At 49.9% G+C, this 23,873-nt stretch overlaps 2 protein-coding genes across 11 annotated transcripts in view; both read left to right on the forward strand.

Annotated features, from left to right (window-relative positions):
- The window catches only part of LOC124463506 (guanine nucleotide exchange factor DBS-like), a 31,365-nt gene extending 15,043 nt beyond the window's left edge, over window positions 1–16,322 (forward strand). Inside the window, exons 5-33 of one of the 5 annotated variants that reach the window (XM_047015256.1) lie at window positions 2,881–3,000; window positions 3,185–3,301; window positions 3,455–3,604; window positions 3,705–3,829; window positions 4,020–4,134; window positions 4,370–4,489; window positions 4,714–4,905; window positions 5,382–5,573; window positions 5,957–6,116; window positions 6,432–6,496; window positions 6,711–6,793; window positions 7,011–7,077; window positions 7,298–7,413; window positions 7,557–7,626; window positions 7,779–7,871; window positions 8,636–8,728; window positions 8,831–8,956; window positions 9,334–9,555; window positions 9,728–9,820; window positions 9,904–9,982; window positions 10,320–10,377; window positions 10,583–10,698; window positions 11,124–11,216; window positions 11,539–11,598; window positions 11,961–12,035; window positions 13,615–13,724; window positions 14,127–14,239; window positions 14,400–14,500; window positions 14,834–16,322. In XM_047015256.1, the coding sequence (XP_046871212.1) occupies window positions 2,881–3,000; window positions 3,185–3,301; window positions 3,455–3,604; window positions 3,705–3,829; window positions 4,020–4,134; window positions 4,370–4,489; window positions 4,714–4,905; window positions 5,382–5,573; window positions 5,957–6,116; window positions 6,432–6,496; window positions 6,711–6,793; window positions 7,011–7,077; window positions 7,298–7,413; window positions 7,557–7,626; window positions 7,779–7,871; window positions 8,636–8,728; window positions 8,831–8,956; window positions 9,334–9,555; window positions 9,728–9,820; window positions 9,904–9,982; window positions 10,320–10,377; window positions 10,583–10,698; window positions 11,124–11,216; window positions 11,539–11,598; window positions 11,961–12,035; window positions 13,615–13,724; window positions 14,127–14,239; window positions 14,400–14,500; window positions 14,834–14,913 (3,204 nt within the window). In that variant the 3' untranslated portion in view covers window positions 14,914–16,322. The remainder of the gene's footprint in view (window positions 1–2,880; window positions 3,001–3,184; window positions 3,302–3,454; window positions 3,605–3,704; window positions 3,830–4,019; window positions 4,135–4,369; window positions 4,490–4,713; window positions 4,906–5,381; window positions 5,574–5,956; window positions 6,117–6,431; window positions 6,497–6,710; window positions 6,794–7,010; window positions 7,078–7,297; window positions 7,414–7,556; window positions 7,627–7,778; window positions 7,872–8,635; window positions 8,729–8,830; window positions 8,957–9,333; window positions 9,556–9,727; window positions 9,821–9,903; window positions 9,983–10,319; window positions 10,378–10,582; window positions 10,699–11,123; window positions 11,217–11,538; window positions 11,599–11,960; window positions 12,036–13,614; window positions 13,725–14,126; window positions 14,240–14,399; window positions 14,501–14,833) is intronic. The other 4 variants (XM_047015257.1, XM_047015258.1, XM_047015259.1 and 1 more) reach the window with 4 other exon arrangements.
- A 343-nt stretch (window positions 16,323–16,665) lies between these two features.
- Window positions 16,666–22,452, forward strand: phf11 (PHD finger protein 11). 6 transcript variants are annotated; one of them, XM_047015266.1, is made up of 15 exons: window positions 16,666–16,891; window positions 17,080–17,184; window positions 17,866–17,999; window positions 18,115–18,146; window positions 18,273–18,332; window positions 18,772–18,851; window positions 18,983–18,999; window positions 19,420–19,502; window positions 19,638–19,720; window positions 20,096–20,159; window positions 20,296–20,342; window positions 20,442–20,502; window positions 20,725–21,015; window positions 21,371–21,442; window positions 22,175–22,452. In XM_047015266.1, the coding sequence occupies exons 1-15, from the start codon at window positions 16,787–16,789 to the stop codon at window positions 22,249–22,251; spliced, it is 1,311 nt and encodes a 436-aa protein (XP_046871222.1). In that variant the 5' UTR covers window positions 16,666–16,786; the 3' UTR covers window positions 22,252–22,452. The 6 variants fall into 6 exon arrangements, 5 of the variants coding, with proteins under 5 accessions (XP_046871222.1, XP_046871217.1, XP_046871221.1 ...); XM_047015261.1 differs by having other exon boundaries at window positions 18,115–18,332; XM_047015265.1 differs by having other exon boundaries at window positions 18,115–18,332; window positions 20,496–20,502.
- Window positions 22,453–23,873: the final 1,421 nt, after the last annotated feature.

The following is a 23,873-nucleotide window of genomic DNA, read 5'->3' on the forward strand; positions in this document are numbered from 1 at the left end:
ATCACAGAGGACAGCTCCCCCACTAGCACCCATCCCCAGATTGTAGGGTTTACCCCTTCATGAAGGAGATGGATAGGCTGGTGTAGAAAAAGATGAGTGTCACCACCCCCTGTCCTCTGGGAACCCCCACCACCCCAACCGTCCTCGCCCATTCAAATTGAATCAAGCTTTATTAATCCCAGGGGGCAGACATTCCAGGCTGACAGACTGGTAATGGGGAGCAGTCAGTCATGGGCAGTGTGGCTGAGCTGGAGCTAGCCAGGCGGCTAAATGAACAGAGATGAGAGCTGGCAGGTGGGGAGCTGTTTACTGTCTCTCTCTAATGAGCACTCATCCAGGCTGAGGGCACCCCTCACATAAACACTGTTGTAAAGTGTGTGTGTGTGTGTGTGTGTGTGTGTGTGTGTGTGTGTGTGTGTGTGTGTGTGTGTGTGTGTGTGTGTGTGTGTGTGTGTGTGTGTGTGTGTGTGTGTGTGTGGTACATGTTTACATCATAAATACTGTTGGTTTGTTTCTTCTACATCAAATAGGATTGAGAAATCTTTTTGGTTATTTTATTTATTTTGTCTTTGTCATTGACATGACTAGTCTGTGTCCAGGAAACCGTGTGTGTGTGTTTGTTTGTGTTCCTGGAGACACACACTCCCACAGTCTCCTCTCGAGTGTGTTTGTTCTGGGACCACAGTCCATGAAAAGACCAAGCACACCATGACCACAACTACTGAACCACCCCGTGTCCACCAGTCTCAACGCTGCGGTCGACCGGCTACAGGACACACACACACACACTCACACACATATACACACACACACCCACACACACTCACACATATATACACTCACACACATATATACACCACACAGAGACAGCAGGCCAGTCCGGTGTGAGTCAAGAGAAGCTGATTTGAGAGTCAGATCAGTTCTTTGTTTTGTCTGTTCAAGGAACAAACAAACAATCCTGTAGATGGCTGAAAATAGAATCTGTTGAAACTCTACCCCCTATTTTCTCTCTCTTTGTCTCTATATATCTCTCTCTCACTGAACAGACAGGGACAGTTCCTTGATTCATTAATTCCATTAAGAGTCTCCAATCCCATGAGATTTGTCGTTAACGAGGATACTTTCCTCGTTTGTGCTTAGCTCTGCGTTCTGTGGCCCTCCACCAGGGAGCAGGGAGGCGGAGTCAGACCGCTGTTTAGGTCATTAGCTAATTACAGCTGCGTTAGCAGACACATCACTGGAGGGACCAGACAGCTGGCTCTCCACCCGAAAACCATCCATTCACCGCTGGAACCTCACTGCAAATAGTCAAGATTAATGGCATTCTGTGGGTAGAACTGTGGGATATGCATTTGTACGGCCGGGAAGGGTAGAAGGAGAATATTCAGTGAGCCACAGTACTGGATGTGGATCTGTCCTTTGTATAGGAGTGTTTTCTATACCTGACTGGCCTGTCTGTCTGTCTGTCTGACTGTCTGACTGTCTGACAGGCCTGTCTGTCTGTCTGTCTGACTGTCTGACTGTCTGACAGGCCTGTCTGTCTGTCTGTGTCTGTCTGTCTGACTGTCTGACAGGCCTGTCTGTCTGTGTCTGTCTGTCTGACTGGCCTGTCTGTCTGTGTGTGTCTGTCTGTCTGACTGGCCTGTCTGTCTGTCTGTGTCTGACTGTCTGACAGGCCTGTCTGTCTGTCTGTCTGTGTCTGTCTGTCTGACTGTCTGACAGGCCTGTCTGTCTGTCTGTGTCTGTCTGTCTGACTGGCCTGTCTGTCTGTGTGTGTCTGTCTGTCTGACTGGCCTGTCCGTCTGTCTGTGTCTGACTGTCTGACAGGCCTGTCTGTCTGTCTGTGTCTGTCTGTCTGACTGTCTGACAGGCCTGTCTGTCTGTCTGTGTCTGTCTGTCTGACTGGTCTGTCTGTGTGTGTCTGTCTGTCTGACTGGCCTGTCTGTCTGTCTGTGTCTGACTGTCTGACAGGCCTGTCTGTCTGTCTGTGTCTGTCTGTCTGACTGTCTGACAGGCCTGTCTGTCTGTCTGTGTCTGTCTGTCTGACTGGCCTGTCTGTCTGTGTGTGTCTGTCTGTCTGTCTGACTGGCCTGTCTGTCTGTCTGTGTCTGACTGTCTGACAGGCCTGTCTGTCTGTCTGTGTCTGTCTGTCTGACTGTCTGACAGGCCTGTCTGTCTGTGTCTGTCTGTCTGACTGGCCTGTCTGTCTGTGTCTGTCTGTCTGACTGGCCTGTCTGTCTGTGTGTGTCTGTCTGTCTGACTGGCCTGTCTGTCTGTGTGTGTCGGATGTGTGTGTCTGCCTTGGACTGGGGAGTAAACAGGTCAATAAGAGATTGTCGACACACATGTATGGGTAAGATGGATTCTGCATGTAATCTGTAACTGGTACAAGTCCTGACAACCACCCTCCCCTCCCCCCTGCCTCCCCTCCCTCCCCCCTGCCTCCCCTCCCCTCCCCCCTGCCTCCCCTCCCTCCCCCCTGCCTCCCCTGCCTCCCCTGCCTCCCCCCCCCTGCCTCCCCTGCCTCCCCTCCCTCCCCCCTGCCTCCCCTCCCTCCCCTCCCTCCCCCCTGCCTCCCCTGCCTCCCCTGCCTCCCCCCCCCTGCCTCCCCTCCCTCCCCCCTGCCTCCCCTGCCTCCCCTGCCTCCCCCCCCCTGCCTCCCCTCCCTCTCCCCTGCCTCCCCCCCCCTGCCTCCCCTCCCTCCCCCCTGCCTCCCCTGCCTCCCCTCCCTCCCCCCTGCCTCCCCTGCCTCCCCTCCCTCCCCCCTACCTCCCCTCCCTCCCCTCCCTCCCCCCTGCCTCCCCTGCCTCCCCTGCCTCCCCTCCCCCCTGCCTCCCCTCCCTCCCCCCTGCCTCCCCTGCCTCCCCTCCCTGTGTGCAGGGCTCGTTCCCAGGGAACCTGCAGTTGGTTCTGGTTTTGAGGCCCACCACGCTGTTCCAGCGCGCCCTCTCTGACATCCTCTTCAAGTTCAACAAGGATGAGTTCAAGATGAAGGTTCCGGTAAGTACGCTGCAGGCCTCCCTACAAGAACCGGCCTTGAGCCCCATAGCAACAGGAACCTGCTGTAGAATCTCACTTATTTTGCTGTGTTTTATATCCCCCAATTGTGTTGCCTCCTGGTATGAAATGTACAGAAACCATAACTGAAGTTTTATTAGATATGATGTGTGTTTGTTCCCTGCAGGTGATCATGATCAGCTCTGTGACAGAGCTCCACTCCTACATAGATAGAACCCAGCTGAGCCAGGACCTGGGGGGAGCCCTGGAGTACTGCCATGAGAAGTGGATCTCTCACCGCACTGTGAGTAGGGCACACTCGACACACTCACACATACATACATGCATGCACACACCCAGAACACACACACCGCACTCCAAGGCTGCGAATACACACTCCTCACCTCCGGTGGACACACTCCTCAAAGATGTGTGTGTGTGTGTGTGTGTGTGTCAGGCCATCGAGGGCTTTGCTGTGATGGTGAAGAGGACAGCCCAGGCCTTGCAGACGTTTGGGACGGAGCTGGCAGAGACTGAGCTGCCCAACAACATCCAGGCCACGTCCAAGTTGCTGCAAACACACACCAGCAAGAGAGACAGGATGAAGGTGGGCTTACTGGAACAACACACACACACACTGACCCAAGACTCAGTCATCGTAGATGTATTGCTAATTGTATGTGTGTGTGTGTGTGTGTGTGTGTCAGGATGACATGCTGGTAGCTCTGGGCCAGGGCAGCATGTTGCTGGAGAGCATCAACGAGCCTGTGGTCAGAGACCGGGACTACAACATGAACCAGGACGAGCTGGAGAACCTGGCCACCGTGCAGAGGTCAGAACCTAGAACCTAGAACCTAGGAACACTGCACAGACTAGACCGTCGCTGTTGAACTCTGAAGTTGCAATTATCTGAAAATTATCACTTTGGCAGTAATCAATTTACCGGTTAGTTAGAGCCAAAAACATTTATGTTCTCCTCCTTCCTTCCTCCCTCCTCCCCTCCACCTCCTCCTCTCCCCCAGACTGCTGTCTCAGCTAGATGAGACAGAGCGAGCGTTTGATGAGTTCTGGGCTCGACACCAGACCAAGCTGGAGCAGTGTTTGCAGCTGCGCCACTTTGAACACAGCTACCGAGAGGTACACACCTGCCTCTCACACATCAATACCGTACATGAAAGTCTACGAGGTGAGCTTGATTTACGTCACAGTCTCTGTTTTGGTGGCAGCTCTGTTGATTCTCTGCTTTCGATCAGCCGAATCAAGCGTACCCCACGTAATCCTGCTTTTGTAAGAGAAAGAGAAGACCATACCAGCGTAGGATCTAGTCTTGGCGGCCGCGTTCCCAACGGCTGTTGCCATGGTGATGTTGCAGGTCCGGGCGCTGTTGGAGCAGGTTTCTGAGAAGCTGATGGCGTTCTCCGAGGTGGGGATAAGCCCCGCCCACGCCGACCACATATTCAGAGAGCTGATCAACCACGAGGAGAAAGCTTGTGTAAGAACGCTGACCTACCTACACACACACATACACACACACACACACACAAATGATGTTTCCAAGCACACTTGGTCTAGATGTTGTGATATGATCAGCCCTTAATCATCATCATCACCATCTCTCCCTGTTTGTGTCTCCCGTCCCTTCTCTCTGACTGCATCCTCCTTCCATCGCTCTGTTCTCCCTCCCTCCCTTTCCCTCCTCTCTCCCTCCCTCTGCAGGAGGTTCTGGACCAGGCCCTGGCTCTGGCCCACCAGGGGGACGAGTTGATCCAGAAGTCCCACTACGCCGAGGATTCCATCCAGCCCAAATGCAGCGAGCTCCGAGCCGTCAGCGAGGATTTCAGCGGCCGTCTGAAGGCCAAGAAGGAGCACCTGCTCAAGGCCATCGAGCTGCACCAGAACCTGGAGAGGGTGAGGGGAAAACACTCAAACACACACTATACATGGACATGAATACACACACAATAGTGTGACAGACTGTCTCCCTCCCTCCCCCCATCCCTCTCTCACCCCATCCCTCTCTACCTCTCTCACCCCATCCCTCTCCCTCCCTCCCCCCATCCCTCTCTACCTCTCTCATCCCATCCCTCTCCCTCCCTCCCCCCATCCCTCCCCCCATCCCTCTCCCTCCCTCCCCCCATCCCTCTCTACCTCTCACCCCATCCCTCTCCCTCCCTCCCCCTATCCCTATCTACCTCTCTCATCCCATCTCTGTCCCTCCCTCCCCCCATCCCTCCCTCCCCCCATCCCTCTTTCCTTCTCTCCCTCTCTCCCTCCCTCCCCCCATCCCTCCCTGCCCCTCTCCCTCCCTCCCTCCCTGCCCCTCTCCCTTCCTCTCTCCCTCCCTCCCCCCATCCTTCTCTCCCCCTCTCCCTCCCTCTCTCCAGGCAGCTAAGTGGTGTGATGACGGCATCTACCTGCTGGCCTCCCAGCCAGTGGACAAGTGTCAGTCCCACGAGGGGGCGGAGTCAGCCCTGCGCGAGCTGGAGCGTTACCTGGATACGGCGGAGCAAAACACGCTGGCGGACCAGGACTCCGTCGCCAGGGACTACCAGAGCATCCTCAGCCAGGAGTTCAGGGTGAGGATGCCTGTCCTGCCATGACCCTTTCAACCTCAAACACTGTCACCAGCACTGTGCTAGTCCCTACTGTTAGTTACTGCCACCCTATCATTACTGTTACCCTACAGTTGGTAATATATTTGAGTTACTACTACGATTCAGTTCCTACTTGCTAAGATGGATGGACATGAACTTGATCTGAGCTGCCAGTATTTCGGCTTTTTCTCTCTCTCGCTCTGAAATAAACCTGAATATAAAATACAGCATCCCTAATGTGAAACATGAAGCATTTATCTGGCCACTGAAAATAAGGTGGCGTTCATGCCATCAGTCATGTTCTGGACGTGTCAGGAGGGGCGTCTGGTGCGCGTGTCCCTGATGCCCCCCTCCTCTCACCTCAGGACCAGGTGGAGAAGCTTCTGCTGAAGCAGGCGTCCATGCAGGAGATGTTTGACAAGAGGAGGGTGAGTCTGAAGAAGCTGGCTGCCAAGCAGACCAGACCGGTGCAGCCTGTGGCCCCCAGACCTGAGGCCTTCACCAAGTCTCCTCTCACATCACCAGGTGAGCTGGCCCTCACACACACACACACCTGATACCCCTTTCATAACACAAACCTGATAGTCCTTATAACACACAAACTTGATAGTCCTGATAACACACACACCTGACAGTCGTTATGTAACATTCACACCTGATACTCCTTATAACACAAACACACACTGATCATTGAGTGTTATATGAGAACTTTCTCGTATTTTGCACACACACCTGGCCAGCCCTTATGCCTCTCACCTCCTCTCCCCTCTCCCCTCCTCTCCTGCTCTCCCCTCCTCTCCTCCTCTCACCTCTCACCTCCTCTCCCCTCTTCTCCCCCAGCACACAGAGTCCAGCCGGAGAAGAACAGCATAGATGAATCAGACAATGCAGTTGGCTGTAAAACAGTAAGTCATACTTTGTTCTAGAGCTTCTTGCGCTACATTTATCTATGCAGGTTTTTGCTCTGTGTATGGTGTGTGTGTGTGTGCAGGTGCAGCTGCCAGTGCAGGTGTACCAGCTCCTGTAGTTCTTCATGTGTGTGTGTGTGTGTGTGTGTGTGTGTGTGTGTGTGTGTGTGTGTGTGTGTGTGTGTGTGTGTGTGTGTGTGTGTGTCCTCAGAGGGAGGGGCTACAGCGGAGTGACAGCACCAGCAGACACGCCTCCCTGTCAGAGGAGGAGGAGAACCTGGCTGTTCTCAGGAGGTGAGTGGTCCGCTGGTAGGGCCTGGGCTTGGCCAATCACACTGCAGGATCAGGGCTCAAATTTAAATAATCATAAACACCATAAACACCATAAAGCATAGCAACATACAGCATAGAGATACTATAGGTTCATTGTTTACTGTATATGTGTAGATACAGTGCGACTCCTGGAAGTGGTGTAGCTCACCTCACTCACATGCTGGCTGTTGTTCTTCAGACATGTGATGAACGAGCTGCTGGAGACAGAGAGAGCCTACGCAGAGGAGCTCCTGTGTGTGCTGCAGGTAGGACACACACACACGTGCTGCACGTACACACACACACACGTGTGCTGCAGGTACACACATGCACACACACACACATGTGCTGCAGGTAGGACACACACACACACATGCATCACTGGGCCTGTCTCCATGGAGTAACAGCTGAAAGCATACATACACAATGGTTCCATTACCATATGAATGTGGTATTTTCCCTGCCTTATCTGACTGTGTGTTCCAGGGCTATGCCTCTGAGATGGACAACCCCTCCATGGCCCACCTCATCCCAGGCCCGCTGCAGAACAAGAAGGACGTGCTGTTTGGCAACATGTCTGAGATCTACCTCTTCCACAAGAGGTGACACAGCTCCCCCTGGTGGCCAGCCCTCACACTGGGACTGATGTGTCTTCCTGATGCACCATACCCCATGTCAACTATTCACATTATTCCATCTCTCTTCCTTCCTTTTTTTCCTTCTTCGATACTCTCTGTCCCTTTAGGACGTTCCTGACAGAGTTGGAGCAATACACAGACTGTCCTGAGTTGGTGGGGCGCTGTTTCCTGGAGAGGGTGAGGACGATGGATGGATGGATAGAGATGGATGGATGGATATGTGTGTGTGTACAAAGAATGAAACAAGCCAGTGGACTCCTGTGCAGTGCCTTGAGGAGGGAGATGTGAGTGATGTTGTGTTGTGACTCCCTGTGTTGCTGCTGTGTCAGATGACAGACCTGCAGATCTATGAGCAGTACTGCCAGAACAAGCCTCGCTCTGAGAGCCTGTGGAGAAGCTGCTCTGACTGCGCTTTCTTCCAGGTAGACCAGCCCGACACACAAACATACACACGCACACCCAACCACACGCACACCCAACCACACGCACACCCAACCACACGCACACCCAACCACACTCACACCCAACCACACGCACACCCAACCACACGCACACCCAACCACACTCACACCCAACCACACGCACACCCAACCACACGCACACCCAACCACACGCACACCCAACCACACTCACACCCAACCACACTCACACCCAACCACACTCACACCCAACCACACTCACACCCAACCACACGCACACCCAACCACACTCACACCCAACCACACTCACACCCAACCACACTCACACCCAACCACACTCACACCCAACCACACGCACACCCAACCACACGCACACCCAACCACACTCACACCCAACCACACTCACACCCAACCACACTCACACCCAACCACACTCACACACAAAAAACCCTCCCGACACACTTTTCTTTATGATTAAGAAAATCATATTTAATGGCCACATTTACATTTTACATTTAGTCATTTAGCAGACGCTCTTATCCAGAGCGACTTACAGTAAGTACAGGGACATTCCCCCGAGGCAAGTAGGAAGAAGTGCCTTGCCACAAGACACAACGTCATTATGCACGGCCGGGAATCGAACCAACAACCTTCTGATTCATAGCCCAACTTCCTAACTCAGCCATCTGACCCCCACATCCTCAGTTATAAACCAAACAGCTGAGTGTCCCATGTGAAGCCGCCCTGACAGTGTGATGTGTCACCAGGAGTGTCAGAAGAAGCTGGAACACAAGCTGGGGCTGGACTCCTACCTGCTGAAGCCTGTCCAGAGGATCACCAAGTACCAACTGCTGCTCAAGGTACCACCAGACACCACGGCTCCACGCTGCCCTCCGGCTGCATGCTGACCCACACACTCATCATGGTGTGTGTGTGTGTGTGTGTGTGCGTGCGTGCTCCAGGAGATGCTGAAGTACAGTAAGGGCTGTGAAGGCACTGAGGACCTGCAGGAGGCACTGACCTCCATCCTGGGCATCCTGAAGGCCGTCAACGACTCCATGCACCTCATCGCCATCACCGGATACGAGGTCAGGAGCCCTGACATAGCACACGGAACAGTGACGCAGCACACGGAACAGTGACATAGCACACGGAACAGTGACATAGCACACGGAACAGAGAGCAGAGACACAGCACACGGAACAGTGACATAGCACACGGAACAGAGAACAGAGACACAGCACACGGAACAGTGACATGGCACACGGAACAGTGACATAGCACACGGAACAGTGACATGGCACACGGAACAGTGACATGGCACACAGAACAGAGACACAGCACACGGAACAGTGACATTGCACACGGAACATTGACACTGCACAGAAAACGATATTGTACTCATTCAGACACATACATGAGACAGCGTCACCATGACCTCTGACCCCGTCTCTCTCTCTGATAGGCCAACCTGTCGGACCTGGGCCGTCTCCTGATGCAGGGATCCTTCAGCGTGTGGACGGAGCACAAGAAGGGTCACGCCAAGGTCAAGGACCTGGCGCGCTTCAAGCCCATGCAGAGGCACCTGTTCCTGCACGAGAAGGCCCTGCTGTTCTGCAAGAGGAGGGAGGAGAGCGGGGAGGGCTACGAGAAGGCCCCCTCCTACAGCTACAAACAGAGCCTCAATGTGAGACACACTGACACACGGGCCGCCTCGCTCTACAAGCACAGAACAATATCATCATACCTTCGTGGACGTAAACATTTGTTGTCATTTTATATTTTTTTTTAAGTCTGGAGGTAAATGTTTTAATATTTGTGTGTGTGTGTGTTTGTCTGTGTGTGTTTGTGTTCTCCAGATGAGTGCTGTAGGCATCACTGAGAACGCCAAGGGAGACAACAAGAAGTTTGAGATCTGGTGCAACTCCAGAGAGGAGGTCTACATCGTACAGGTACACACACACACACACAACACACACACAACACACACACACACGATGTATGTGAGATGAGAATACTGAACCTTGTGTTGCAGGCGCCCACGGCGCAGGTGAAGACCACATGGGTGAACGAGATCCGGAAGGTTCTGACCACACAGCTGGAGGCCTACAGAGGTACGACCACTGGTACACACACCCTAGAGACAGTTTATACATGTACCTCCAACCTACATAGTGCAGTGTCTCTGTAATTACCTGTACTTTCCTGTGGTTCCCTATACTTCCTTGTGGTTCTCTGTTCTTCTCTGTGGTTCCCTATACTTCTCTGTGGTTCCCTGTGGTTCTCTGTGGTTCTATACTTCTGTGGTTCCCTGTGGTTCTCTATACTTCTCTGTGGTTCCCTGTGGTTCTCTATACTTATCTGTGGTTCCCTGTGGTTCCCTGTGGTTCTCTGTGGTTCCCTATACTCACGGATGCCCGGATGTGGCTCCTCCCCATCCGTGTGTTTCAGAAGCCAGCCAACAGAGGGCGGCAGACCAGGTGTTCCAGTTCCCCCCCGTCAGCATCAGGTGAGTCACCCCTCAGGTCCGAACTGCAAGTCAGGGTTGACTCTTGTGCTATCATCTGTCTCTGCCGATCACACGACTCCCCTGTCCTGGCTCCTCTGCATTTCTGTTGAGGAGGAACAGGGATTCAGCTCTGTCATGGCGTGAGCTGTGGGTCGTCTGCTCCTGCAGTCTGTGTTGACCTGACGGACTCTCCTGTCTCTTCCAGTCCTTTTAAGACGGGCCAGAGAAGCTTCAAGAAGGGAGACGAGAGGAAGGGAGAGCCAAGCAGCCCTGATGCCAACTCCTCCTCCTGCTCCCCCAAGTCCTTGGAGAAAGGAAAAGGTGAGGAGAGAGAGAGGACTGATTTAGAGGGCACTACTTCCTGATATCTTCCCTCTCAGATCTCAACCCCTAGTCTCACCTTTGTTTCTTCTGTTCCAACAAATACTTGTTTTTCATTCTTTCTGATAGTATGACTAATCTGTATTTTTTTCCTCTCCCCCCCCCCCCCCCTTGCCTGCATCGTCGCTCACTGTTCAATTCTCCATTTGCATTCTTCTCCTTTATAAAATCGACACCATTCCCTTCTCTTTTCTTCCTCTCTTCTTTATTCTCTTCTCTCCATCCTGTCACCTCTCCTTTCCCCTTCTGTACCTCTTTCTACATCCCTCTGTTTCTCTCTCTATTCTCCCACACTCCCATCTCCTCCTCTCTCACCTCCTCCTTCCTTCCCTCCCTCTTTTTTTCTTCCCTCTCTCCTGGGCCAGATGAGGCAGTGACCAGCCCAACATATGACAGGGCCGCCTCGGTTAAAAAGCGTTTTACCTTGCAGGGCTTCAGCAATCTCAAGGGGCAGAGAGGTAATAGCCCAACCAACCCACTAGGTGGCATCAAAACCCTATTAGCAACCAGTACATACTATACCCGCATTATTCATCATGTCATTTGAGCCATGCAACTAACTGTGACTAACTGTCATTGTTTGTGGATCCAAGATGGACCAGAGTCATAGTTCAGGGAGAGGGAAAAGTCGTTTGTATGCGATTAGTTGATGTGATTGTGAGAGAGTGTGTGGGAGACATCAACTCTCATTGAGGTCCAGTTCCCAGATCAGTCAGTGGGAGGGGCTTTGTAAGGTCATCAGATCAGAGGTCACATGTGCATGCTTCCTTCCTCCCACAGAGCCCTACCCATCTGACGACAAAAGCTTAACTTTACCCATGATGCCCTACTCTCCACCAGGTACCCCAGACAATCTTAGACTAAATATCAGAGAGGGTCTAGTATAGGATGATCCGTAGAACACAGAACTAGGACTACACGATGTAGACAAGACTTCATGGTAGAAACAGCCTGTGTTAGAGATAGTCATTATCAGTATGTGGTCCTCTAATTTGCAGTTGGTGTCTGTTTGTATGCCATGTTCAGAAATCCATGTACAGTAGCTCTATATCTGTGGGAACTTTCCATCTCTCCATCCCACAAAGTCAAATGTTTTATTCCGCTCATTCTTTTTTCCCCTATTCATCTGTCTCTACCCTGTCCTGCTGTTCCTGTTCTGATCTCTCTCCTCCCTCTTTCCCCCTGGTTCCCCCCTCTGGCAGGCTCTCTCTCCAGCCCCGACCACAAGACCAAACGGCATGAGATAAAGAGCGACCCCACGCCGTTCGGCTTCAAAGGTAGTCTGACAGAACCTGTTGACGCTCCGGGGGAGGGCAGAACCTGGGGTTCCTCAGGGGAGGGCAGAACCTGGGGTTCCTCAGGGGAGGGCAGAACCTGGAGGGCCCTCAGGGGAGGGCAGAACCTGGGGTTCCTCAGGGGAGGGCAGAACCTGGAGGCCCTCAGGGGAGGGAAGAACCTGGAGGCCCTCAGGGGAGGGCAGAACCTGGAGGGCCCTCAGGGGAGGGCAGAACCTGGAGGCCCTCAGGGGAGGGCAGAACCTGGAGGGCCCTCAGGGGAGGGCAGAACCTGGGGTTCCTCAGGGGAGGGCAGAACCTGGAGGCCCTCAGGGGAGGGCAGAACCTGGAGGGCCCTCAGGGGAGGGCAGAACCTGGGGTTCCTCAGGGGAGGGCAGAACTTGGAGGCCCTCAGGGGAGGGCAGAACCTGGAGGCCCTCAGGGGAGGGCAGAACCTGGAGGGCCCTCAGGGGAGGGCAAAACCTGGGGTTCCTCAGGGGAGGGCAGAACCTGGGGGCTCTCAGCGGAGGGCAGAACCTGGAGGCCCTCAGGAGAGGGCAGAACCTGGAGGGCCCTCAGGGGAGGGCAGAACCTGGAGGGCCCTCAGGGGAGGGCAGAACCTGGAGGGCCTTCAGGGGGGGACAGAACCTGGGGTTCCTCAGGGGAGGGCAGAACCTGGGGGCTTTCAGGGGAGGGCAGAACCTGGAGGGCCCTCAGGGGAGGGCAGAACCTGGGGGCTCTCAGGGGGAGGGCGGAAACTGGAGGGCCCTATGGAGCATCCTAAAACTCCTCTCACTGACAAAACCTCCTGTATTCCCTGGATCATATGTGGTCGTACATCTACATGTTATGGCTTTAGCCCCAGCAGTTTATGACTTCTAGCCTCTGTTGGCTACTAGCTGATAATGTGTACAAGTGAAACTCCTCTGGGTCACCTTAAAAGATTCCTCCCTGTCACAGAGTTGACATGCAGAACAGTACACAAGCGATGCATATCTTGGGTAGGCGAGTGAAAGTGGTGGTAGATGTACGGAGGTGTGCTCCAGAGAGTGACTGGCTGTGTTTCCTCAGACGCTGCCCCAGAATCTCGCCTCCTCCCGGGCAGAGTTAGGTGGTTCAGCACCTCTAGTCTCTTACAGGTCCGGAGGAAAGGTACAGTGTGCACGCCGGACGCGAGGTGTATAGGCACTGCACTGATATTGTTGGTGTGAGGCTTCACCCGTGTGGCACTATGGGGCTGTTACCGTGGATCCCTAAACATCCTCACCCTCCTTCACGTCTTCGCTGAACCAACCTCCACTTCTCAAACACACACACACACATTCCATGCATGACCACATCTCGATAACTACTTCGAAAGTAGATTGAGATATGCCAATGCTTAACCCTTTCCAAAAGGAAATAAAACCACAGTCGTGGTGTGCATGTGTTCCTGGGTCCCTAGAGTAGCTAGGAGGGCTGTGAACCTGAGTGGTCTCCATGGTGATCTCCTGTGTGTGTGTGTGTGTGTGTATGTGTGTGTGTGTAGTAGGATAATTGAAAATCTAATCCTAACACTATTGTCCTGCTGTTGCTGTTCTAGGCTGGACAAAGGCTTCACTCTCATTGGACGCATCGGAGGAGAATGACGGTTATTCCAGTGCTGAGGATCCAATGAACTCCGACCCTGAGGATGAGAGCAGAAAGAAAGTGGTCAGTTACCCAGCATGCCTGCTGGTGCCTCAGTGTGTGTTAATGTGTGTGTGCGTGTGTGTGCGTGTGTGTGTGTGTTAATGTGTGTGTGTGTGTGTGTCAGGGAGAGAGTGAAAGGCAAAGCAAGTTAAAGAGAGGTTTCATTATACATGGATGGGACATTCACCCACTGTTTGGAAACGGCTCATTTGTACCTCTCCTACTTTTCATTTAAGAACATTTATATTTTATTTCAAGACTGGGTCCTCAATTATACAACAAAAAAATCCTGTCCAACCACATCTGAAAACAAATCTATGTTCCTGAAGAGATCAGTTTAAACAACGAGGTTGTTTCAAGGAATATTTCTGTCAACGCGATCGTACAGCAGCTCACCAGTGCTCTCCTCTCTCCCGCCACCAGACCGCTGGGAAATACACGGTGGTGTCTGACTACGAGAGGGCGGGGTCCCAGGAGCTGTCAGTCAAGAGTGGAGACGTGGTGCAGCTGGTCAAGGAGGGGGAGGAGGGACAGTGGTAAGAACTCAGTTTCCTGTATTGTGATTGGCCTTGAATGATTCCCTTTCCTGGTTGTGGTTCTGAGGATGAATGATGGATTATGTATTTATGATTTACGTTTTTTTAAGGTATCAGCTGAGCCAATGTATCTCGTATGTTAATGCTGTTGTGCCTGTAGGTTTGTCCGTAACCTGAAGACCAGTAAGGAGGGCTGGCTGCCTGCTGCCAACCTTCTCACGGTCATAGAAGAGTCCAAGTCCTGCCATTCCCTCAGCTCAGGTGGGACACAGACACTCAGATGTGTGTGTGGGACTCAACCACACATTTTTACATTTAGTCATTTAGCAGACGTTCTTATCCAGAGCGACTTACAGTAAATACAGGGACATTCCCCCCGAGGCAAGTAGGGTGAAGTGCCTTGCCCAAGGACACAACGTCATTTGACACGGCTGGGAATCAATCCGGCAACCTTCAGATTACTAGTCCGACTCCCTCACCGCTCAGCCACCTGACTCCATATTAAAATGTACATACAGTATGTCAACCTATATGTGCTCATGTGTCTTATCTTGTGCTGGCTAACCCTCAAAACTGTGTGTGTGTGTGTTCCAGAGGGCAGTGGTTCAGGGAACCTCAGTGCGTCCTCCAGCTGTAGTGAAACCTACACCAGCTACTCTGAGATCAAGCCGTGACTCCTCCACCTGCCCCTGGACCCAGGCTCTACACCTCCCGCCTCCACCCTGAGCCCTGGAGCCCTGGAGCCCAGCCCTGAAGCATGGCCCCCAGGCTCCCTCTAGGCTCCCTCAGCCAGATGTACTGTGATAGCACTTTCTCTTTAACAGCAGAACCCCCCCCCCTCCCCCCACACACACACACACTACTCCCTCAAAGCCAATCAGATTAGCAGAATGCTGGTCAGCTGCTACAACTGGGTTTATCCAAGAACTGACTACAACCTCCCATCCATGTATGTATATCATAGAAATGACCTGTTCTGACGTGATCCAAAACCATGCTGTGATGTCCCCTATAAAAGAGTAGCCACGCAAATACCGTAATGCGGGCTGGAACACTTTGCACCTTCTACAGAGTGAACTTTGGCGCCCCTGTGGTTAAATGGTAATCACAGTGTCGCTGGATGGAGTTGTAGATAAGCGGATATCCCTCCGCTACTCTATCTGCTTGGAGCGCGACTGTGAGCAAGTTGATTGTAGTAGATCTTTGAGTTAAGACAGTAGTTTTAGCATCTCAGTGGCGTATACAGCTCAGTTTTGGTCTGTGACGTATTCCTGTCTGCACACGCGAAAGACTGCATTTAAAATGTGGTTGTAAATAAAATTGTAACTATGAATGACATGAAAAATAGACATGGTTTAAGATTTCAGATTGCTGCTCGAAGAGTGTTAGTCGCTGCGGTAACCAACCGTATTTTCCCCTCGTGCAACATTTGTGTATATTTGAATGAATGATAGGAAGGGGAATAGCGACGTGGTGGCTGTGTTTTCTATGACTGAGGCATCTGTCGTCTCTGATGCCATCCGCTTATCTTTCTCACGTCTCTGTCATTTGTCTTTTTCTTGTTCAAAACATTTCACTTTTGTTTTAAAAAGCTATTTGCATTGATATATTGGCTGGCAACTGATTTTTCTTCATGTTACTTTCTAAACTGTCGTTTTACATCTGTGATGTGTGTCCATCACAAATTAAACTGACATAAAAAGTTATGTGATACGACTATAACATTGAAACAGTTTAGCCATTGTATTTGTGTAAAACAAAACAAAAAAAAACATCTATATTGTGAACAACTCAGAAAACAGTGTAGGTTTAACTTATTACAAAGGCCACATGTATGTATTGTAGATAATGTTCATTATCATCACCAGATGTTTATGAAATCGGAGATGTTCTATTGTATATTAAGATTCACAACAGTTGTGAATGTATTGGTTAGTCAGTTGTTGTTTTTTTTATAAAGGACTTGTAGTAATAAACATTATTTTCTTGTCTTATATTTAATCGACACTATCCAATAAGAGTCAAATACGGTGGCCAAGAGGTGTCAAAGGGACTGCACATCCAAAACGTGAATAACACAAGAGCCAATGAAACTCCACATCCACTATTTATCCATGTGGTCTGCGCCTATGACAACGCACCTTGGAAATCGAAAATGAACAGAGGTTCCAGACGCATTTGCGACTTGTTCTGAGTTTACATTATTGCTAGACTGCCTTGATATAGCCTATGTTCAATGTGATTTCCCTTACCAACAATATGTCTAACGGGTTTTCAAGAATAAACAACTCCGGAAACACCAGTCATGTCCTAAATGACGATATATGATTTTTAACAATGTATGTACAGTAATATTTCAAATTACATTACAATTAGCTAACATTTAGGCATAGGAGGGATGAAGGCAGACCTGGCAACCCGAATACCAAAGATTGACATCAATGTCGGGTCTATTACAGAAACGAAACTTATATTCAAGTGGAGGTGGCCAGTTATGCAGCCAGTTATTCACTCACATTTTGTAATAGCTACAAAACCTTTTGCATAATGAATCAGAAAAGGATATGTGCACTTTGTCAGTGTGCAGGGGAGAACCGGGGAACTGGACCACTATCAAGTAAGAACTCAGTGACTGCTCACGAGAATTGTCTGGTAAGAATAACAAGAACTTGCTCGTTAGCTCACAACATGTGTTGGACAGTTCCGTATTTGGCAGCTGGTTGACAAGTTATAGCCTAGATAGTAGTATAATTTTCTTCAACCATAGTATTAGAGTAAAATAGAAACGGAGCCATTTGACGGTTACATTAGGCCTGAATGCTTTCTCTTGATGATTTCAGCTGTATTCATCGGGTCTTTACTGCCAGAACTCGCCGGTGGACGACAGTCTGTGTGGGTTTTCTGTGGACGATGTTGAGAAAGAGATACGGCGCGGCAACAGACTGGTAAGGTGGCCAGTTGCCAACGAAACTGAACTTTAGTCACTGCTTTCTCTATACCAAAAATATTTAAAAAGTTAAATTATTTGTTAACTGATATGGGCCCTAGGTAGGGCGACCAGACGTCCGGATTTTGCCCACTCGCGTAGGCTTTCAGATGCCAAAAAGAAAGACCTCCTTCAAACCTACGTAGAGTTAGAACACCACCTTTAAGAGCAGCAAAGATCAATATCATGCTTTCAAGCTCTGTTGCATTGATATAGATGTGAGTAGTAGGGGGAAAGGGGCTTTAGAGCGTCATGCCTGCGCTACACAACGGCACTAGGACTACAGGATGTAGACAATACTTCATTGTAGAAGCTCCCATGGTGGGGTGCGGTTTATCTTCTAAAAGAAATCTGTAATTCTTGACAATTCCCATGTAATCATCATCTTCCTCCTTTATACCAGCTTTGCTTTTCATCTCTGCTATGTCAGGGGTCAGATGGCTGAGCGGTTAGGTAGTTGGGCTATTAAACAGATGGTTGTTGGTTCAATTCTCGGCTGTGCCAAATGACGTTGTGTCCTTGGGCAAGGCACTTCACCCTACTTGCCTCGGGGAGAATGTCCCTGTACTTACTGTAAGTCGCTCTGGATAAGAGCGTCTGCTAAATGACTAAATGTAATGTCACTGTGCCCCATCCCCAGTCATGCCACGAGTGCAATGTGAAAGGAGCCACTGTGGGTTGTGAGGTGAAGAAGTGCAAGAGGACGTACCACTACCCCTGTGCCAGGAAAGATGGAGCAGAAATCATCGAGGATCGCGTGAACGGAACCTACAAGTTAGTCAACTTTAATATTTTTTTTTCCAAGCATGTGGTATGTTATTTAGCCTTATTGAAAATGTGCATGTGTCACAGCAAGGCTGTGATCCATCTGAGTGTTTCTGTGTTGTAGGGTCTACTGTAAGAAGCATGGATCAACTAAGAGTGAGTGTTGGGTTTTAAGTTTTGATCATATTTATGCTTTTCCCACCATTCAAATACACCTTATGTCAGAATCCGGTGAACCCATTTCTGCTTTTCATAATATTGTGTTGTGTTTTGATGCTGAAGTTTCAACAGAAGTTTCAAACAGAGTAAAGGTGCCTTTTCGCCGAGCTTTGTCTTTTAATGGTGAGTCTGAAGTTGTGCCGCTGTGTTTCTTTCAGGAACTTTCTAGAAGCTTTACATTTACATTTAGTCATTTAGCAAACGCTCTTATCCAGAGCGACTTACAGTAAGTACAGGGACATTCCCCCCGAGGCAAGTAGGGTGAAGTGCCTTGCCCAAGGACACAACGTCATTTGCCACGGCTGGGAATCGATATGGCAACCCTCAGATTACTAGTCCGATTCCCTAACCGCTTAGCCATCTGACTCCCAGCTTTAGTACGTTTCTCGCAAGGGAGGCCCTAAGTCATATATAGACCTTGTGTAAAGTATACCACGTGACCTATGACCCTAGAAGTAGAGAAACCTCTCTGAACACAAAATCTGCATATCAATCATGAACAGCCATGTATAGCCTCTTTCTTGTACAGTGACTGACTGTGTTGTCATGTGGCTGTTGTTAGGCTCTGATTATGCTGAGGCAGGACCTTCTGGTGGATGTGATTCTGACCCATCTAGAAACCACAAGTGCACGTCTCCCAAGGTCTACCACTGACCTCTACCTGACAACAACAACAAAAACAAAATATCCGTGCAGCACTCAAAGAGGCATTCTGTATGAAAGTGCGTTTTTCACGTGAAACAAACTCATTGTAACTTTTACCTTTTTGACAGAGAACCAGCAGTTTAAAGTAAGTGATGTGGAGATGGATTTGCTTCTGAATGCTTGCATGCTTTCCTTTCACTGGGTTGTTTTTATAGTTGGTAATGTTTAGCAACTGAAACCAAGAAGTACAACAATTCATAAACTCAATCTGCTAACACCGTTAATCTTTAGATCATAAAAACATAGGGCCTTAAATTAAATGGACTCAGTACGGCCTGTTACAGTGACTCAGTACAGTCTGTTACAGTGACTCAGTACAGTCTGTTACAGTAACTCAGTACAGTTTGTTACAGTGACTCAGTACGGCCTGTTACAGTGACTCAGTACAGTCTGTTACAGTGACTCAGTACAGTCTGTTACAGTGACTCAGTACGGCCTGTTGCAGTGACTCAGTACAGTCTGTTACAGTGACTCAGTACAGTCTGTTGTGTATTTCCTGTCACAGGCAGGACAATGGGATGCCTCGACAACACTCGCCCTTGCACTTCAAGAGGAAGAGAAGGCTGGTCATTGAAGATTCAGATTCAGGTTTGTCACGCTTCTAAGAGATGCCTGGATCCCCATGCTGTGGTCCTGCTAGCTCCAGAGGGGCCTGTGTGCAGGGACTGTGCCATGTGGAGGGACTGTGACTCTGGTTCTGTCTCTTCGCTGGTCTGGCTGCAGGTGAGGATGACGGCACGGTGGACATGGAGTGTGCCCCGCTGGAGTCTGACCTAGAGAACAGTGGACTGTGGCAAGACGCCACGGTAAGCACCAACACCCCCAAACCCCAGCCTCTTGCTACACTGAGCGGCATATCACTTCCCTGCACACACCTTGCCTGTGATAACTGATAGTTCTCCCTCCCTCTCTCTATCTGTCTGCCTCTCTCTATCTGTCTGCCTCTCTCTATCTGTCTGCCTCTCTCTATCTGTCTCCCTCTCTCTATCTGTCTGCCTCTCTCTATCTGTCTCCCTCTCTCTATCTGTCTGCCTCTCTCTATCTGTCTGCCACTTTCTATCTGTCTCCCTCTCTCTATCTGTCTCCCTCTCTATCTGTCTGCCTCTCTCTCTCTGTCTGCCCCTATCTGTCTGCCTCTCTCTATCTGTCTCCCTCTCTCTATCTGTCTGCCTCTCTCATAGGTGGCTGTACCTCCTCAAGCTCCTCATAGTCACCATGCAGACTCTGCTGCAGCTTCTACCTCAGGTCCAGATCACACGACATGCCTGCACTCCCTTAACAACACACACATACCTTCCCCTAAAACACACACACACACACAACCAAAGCACACGCACACACATACCCACGATCAATAACACACTTGCTCATTCATCTTCAGGACACGCCCTTCCTCAGAACAGAGATGAAGATACTTCCATTGACTGTGTGAGTTTACACTGAAGCCCCCCACACACTGTAATCCACTGGTACACACTGAGAGTGGTACACATTGTAAAGCCTGGTACTGTCTTCCTGTTCTCCCAGGATAACGAGTCAGAGAGCTTACTCCTGTCTGTGACCATCCTGCCCTTATCTCAGTTCCCAGGTACCTACACATCACCTCCAACATTAGACCCCCCTGGCACCCCTGAAGAACACTACAGTCTAGTGTCGCAGGCGTTTCCTAGTCACATCTTACAAAATACCTAACCAGACACGAGGAAGCTTTAACAAACAGTATAAGGACAGTTTATTATTATTCAAGCAACATAACACACGTAGGTGACAGTGAAGGTGATGTAACCAGCAGCTGTCCTGTCCTTCACAGCGACTGGTGCTGGAGCCAGTCCCGCGTCCATCCCTGCCTCCCCTCCGACCAGTGGGCCCACCCTGCCCAGCGACCCCACCCTGCCCAGCGGGCCCCAGGGCTCCCCCAGTACCCACACCGTGGCATCCCCCTCCTCCCCCGAGGGCTGCCACGTCCCCACGTCTCCCAGCTCCGTGCTGTTCTGGAGGAACTGCAACCAGGCAGGCTGCACGGCAGACATCTTTAACACTTTCATCTCAGACATGAGTGACATATCCCACAGGATCCTGACTGATCAGGCCACTCAGGAGGGTGAGGACGACCGTGACTGACTGAGGGGGAGGGAGGGTGAGAGGGAGGGGGAGAGGGAGGGGGAGAAACAGGGGGAGAGGGAGGGGGAGAGGGAGGGGGAGAGGGAGAGAGGGAGGGGGAGAGGGAGGGAGGGAGGGGGAGAAGGAGGGGGAGAGGAGGGAGAGGGAAGGTTAGAGGGACAGGGGAGAAACAGGGGGAGAGGGAGGAGGGGGAGGGCGAGATGGAGGGGGCAAGGGTCTAGCCTAATTCATTCTTGTGTAGGCATATGCATATTGTTGTGTCAGAGACTGCATATTTAGGACATCATACATCTCCTATCACACTGGATCTCTAGTTGACTGTGTGTCTCTTCCAGACTACGACTTGTCCCTGAGGGTGCTGGAGGCTTCCGGGAAGCTGAACTTCTTGGTGACGGAGCATTGGAAAGGTGAGAGCAACAGTTACTCTGGAGTGGGCCTGAGCCCAGCTGACCACCTAGGGACACACAGGGCATGAACAGGTACATGAACATGCCATGCATGCATTCGCTGTGTAAACAAAGATCTCCAATTTAAAGAAATTGTAGTCTAGGACTTGGCTTAATCCATGTCAGAGAAACTGAGCCATTATGACTAGATTAGAAATATGTCTTCAGATGTGTTAATTGCCTGAAATCTTCATATTTTATTACATACTTAAGTCATAATATTATTACTATTACCGGTACTTTTATTATTTATATTACCATTAGCTGTGTGATATGCAGAGTTTCTGCATGTGAGGATTGTCCCTTGATGTGGTCGGGCAGTGGGCCTCTGACAATACACATATAGATATGGGAATGTGCTCTGTTCAACCTCTGGAAAGAGCAAGATGACGAGAATAGTACAAACAATGAGTTTCGACGCTATCAACTGTGGGCCATTTCCAATTTGCATCATTAGTGAAGTTTGTGGTGTTTAAGGGCATGTTTTGTGGTCACTATATTTGTACTGTCCCAGCCATTATATACAGGACGCCTGTGAGACATGTTCTTCACTCATGTTGACCACTCTGTCGTGGGGAAGTCACATGATCCCAGCTCGCCTAATAAACGAAGTCATCACTCTTCAGTGTCGTGCAAGTCTGTCCGGCCTGCCTTCTGACGGAAAGATCTCATCCTATCACTGTGTATCCTCAGCACTGGAGAGGAAACGCAAGGAGCTGGAGAGGTCCTTAGCCGCCTTGAAGACTGCTTCCTCCGTCCTGAAGAGATAGATGCAAACTACAACTCCCAGAATTCAGTTTGGATGTGTTTCATTGTAGTCAATGTGTACTGTTTGGTCTCAGTGTATTGTTATCATGCTTCAGATTCTATTATGTGCCTTTTACTCACTATGATTGTTACAGTGCCCTACTATCTAGTGTTTTAATGTAATTTGTACTTTTTATGTTTTATACATAAAGTGGACAAAGACAGATTGCAATGGTCAGTGTACTTTATTGGTAAAGCAATTCAAGCAAAATGTCACTTGGCACTTAAACATCTGGCAGACATACGTCCTCCTGATTGGTGTTCGTACAAAACAAACTGACGGTTCAGAAACTCTTCCAAAACAGTCACACAGAGATGGAGAAAGTACACACATCCTTAACTCAAGTAGAAGTACAGATAAGCGGATGACTAAAGGTTATGTTTTGGATGAAATAACCAAAGGGGTTGGCATGTGTGTTTTGGATGAAATGACCAAAGGGGTTAGCATGTGTGTTTTGGATGAAATGACCAAAGGGGTTAGCATGTGTATTTTGGATGAAATGACCAAAGGGGTTAGCATTTGTGTTTTGGATGAAATGACCAAAGGGGTTAGCATGTGTGTTTTGGATGAAATGACCAAAGGGGTTAGCATGTGTGTTTTGGGGTAAATTACCAAAGGGGTTAGCATGTGTATTTTGGATGAAATGACCAAAGGGGTTAGCATGTGTGTTTTGGGGTAAATTACCAAAGGGGTTAGCATGTGTGTTTTAGGGTAAATGACCAAAGGGGTTAGCATGGGTGTTTTGGGGTAAACGACCAAAAGGGGTTAGCATGTGTGTTTTGGGGTAAATGACCAAAGGGGTTAGTATGTGTGTTTTGGGGTAAATGAACAAAGGGGTTAGCATGTGTGTTTTGGATGATATGACCAAAGGGGTAAGCATGTATGTTTTGGATGAAATGACCAAAGGGGTTAGCATGTGTGTTTTGGGGTAAATGACCAAAGGGGTTAGCATGTGTATTTTGGATGAAATGACCAAAGGGGTTAGCATGTGTGTTTTGGGGTAAATGACCAAAGGGGTTAGCATGTGTGTTTTAGGGTAAATGACCAAAGGGGTTAGCATGTGTGTTTTTGGGTAAACGACCAAAAGGGGTTAGCATGTGTGTTTTGGGGGAAATGACCAAAGGGGTTAGCATTTGTGTTTTGGGGTAAATGAACAAAGGGGTTAGCATGTGTGTTTTGGATGATGTGACCAAAGGGGTTAGCATGTGTGTTTTGGATGAAATGACCAAAGGGGTTAGCATGTGTGTTTTGGATGAAATGACCAAAGGGGTTAGCATGTGTGTTTTGGGGTAAATGACCAAAGGGGTTAGCATGTGTGTTTTGGATGAAATGACCAAAGGGGTTAGCATGTGTGTTCTGGATGAAATGACCAAAGGGGTTAGCATGTGTGTTTTGGGGTAAATGACCAAAGGGGTTAGCATGTGTGTTTTGGATGAAATGACCAAAGGGGTTAGCATGTGTGTTTTGGGGTAAATGACCAAGGGGTTAGCATGTGTGTTTTGGATGAAATGAACAAAGGGGTTATTGAAGGACTGAAATTTGTTTTGTCTATTCCAATATGTAATGATGGTATTCAATGACACA

This window comes from Hypomesus transpacificus, unplaced genomic scaffold (assembly GCF_021917145.1).
Source record: "Hypomesus transpacificus isolate Combined female unplaced genomic scaffold, fHypTra1 scaffold_289, whole genome shotgun sequence".
Lineage (NCBI taxonomy): Eukaryota > Metazoa > Chordata > Actinopteri > Osmeriformes > Osmeridae > Hypomesus > Hypomesus transpacificus.

Excerpts from the sequence above, each read along its gene's own strand:
- phf11 (XM_047015261.1), top strand. The coding sequence starts at position 16,787 with ATGAATCAGAAAAGGATATGTGCACTTTGTCAGTGTGCAGGGGAGAAC. Across the intron at positions 20,160-20,295 it reads TGCTGCAGCTTCTACCTCAG|GACACGCCCTTCCTCAGAAC; the intron begins GTCCAGATCACA and ends ATTCATCTTCAG. Across the intron at positions 20,503-20,724 it reads GCCCTTATCTCAGTTCCCAG|CGACTGGTGCTGGAGCCAGT; the intron begins GTACCTACACAT and ends TGTCCTTCACAG.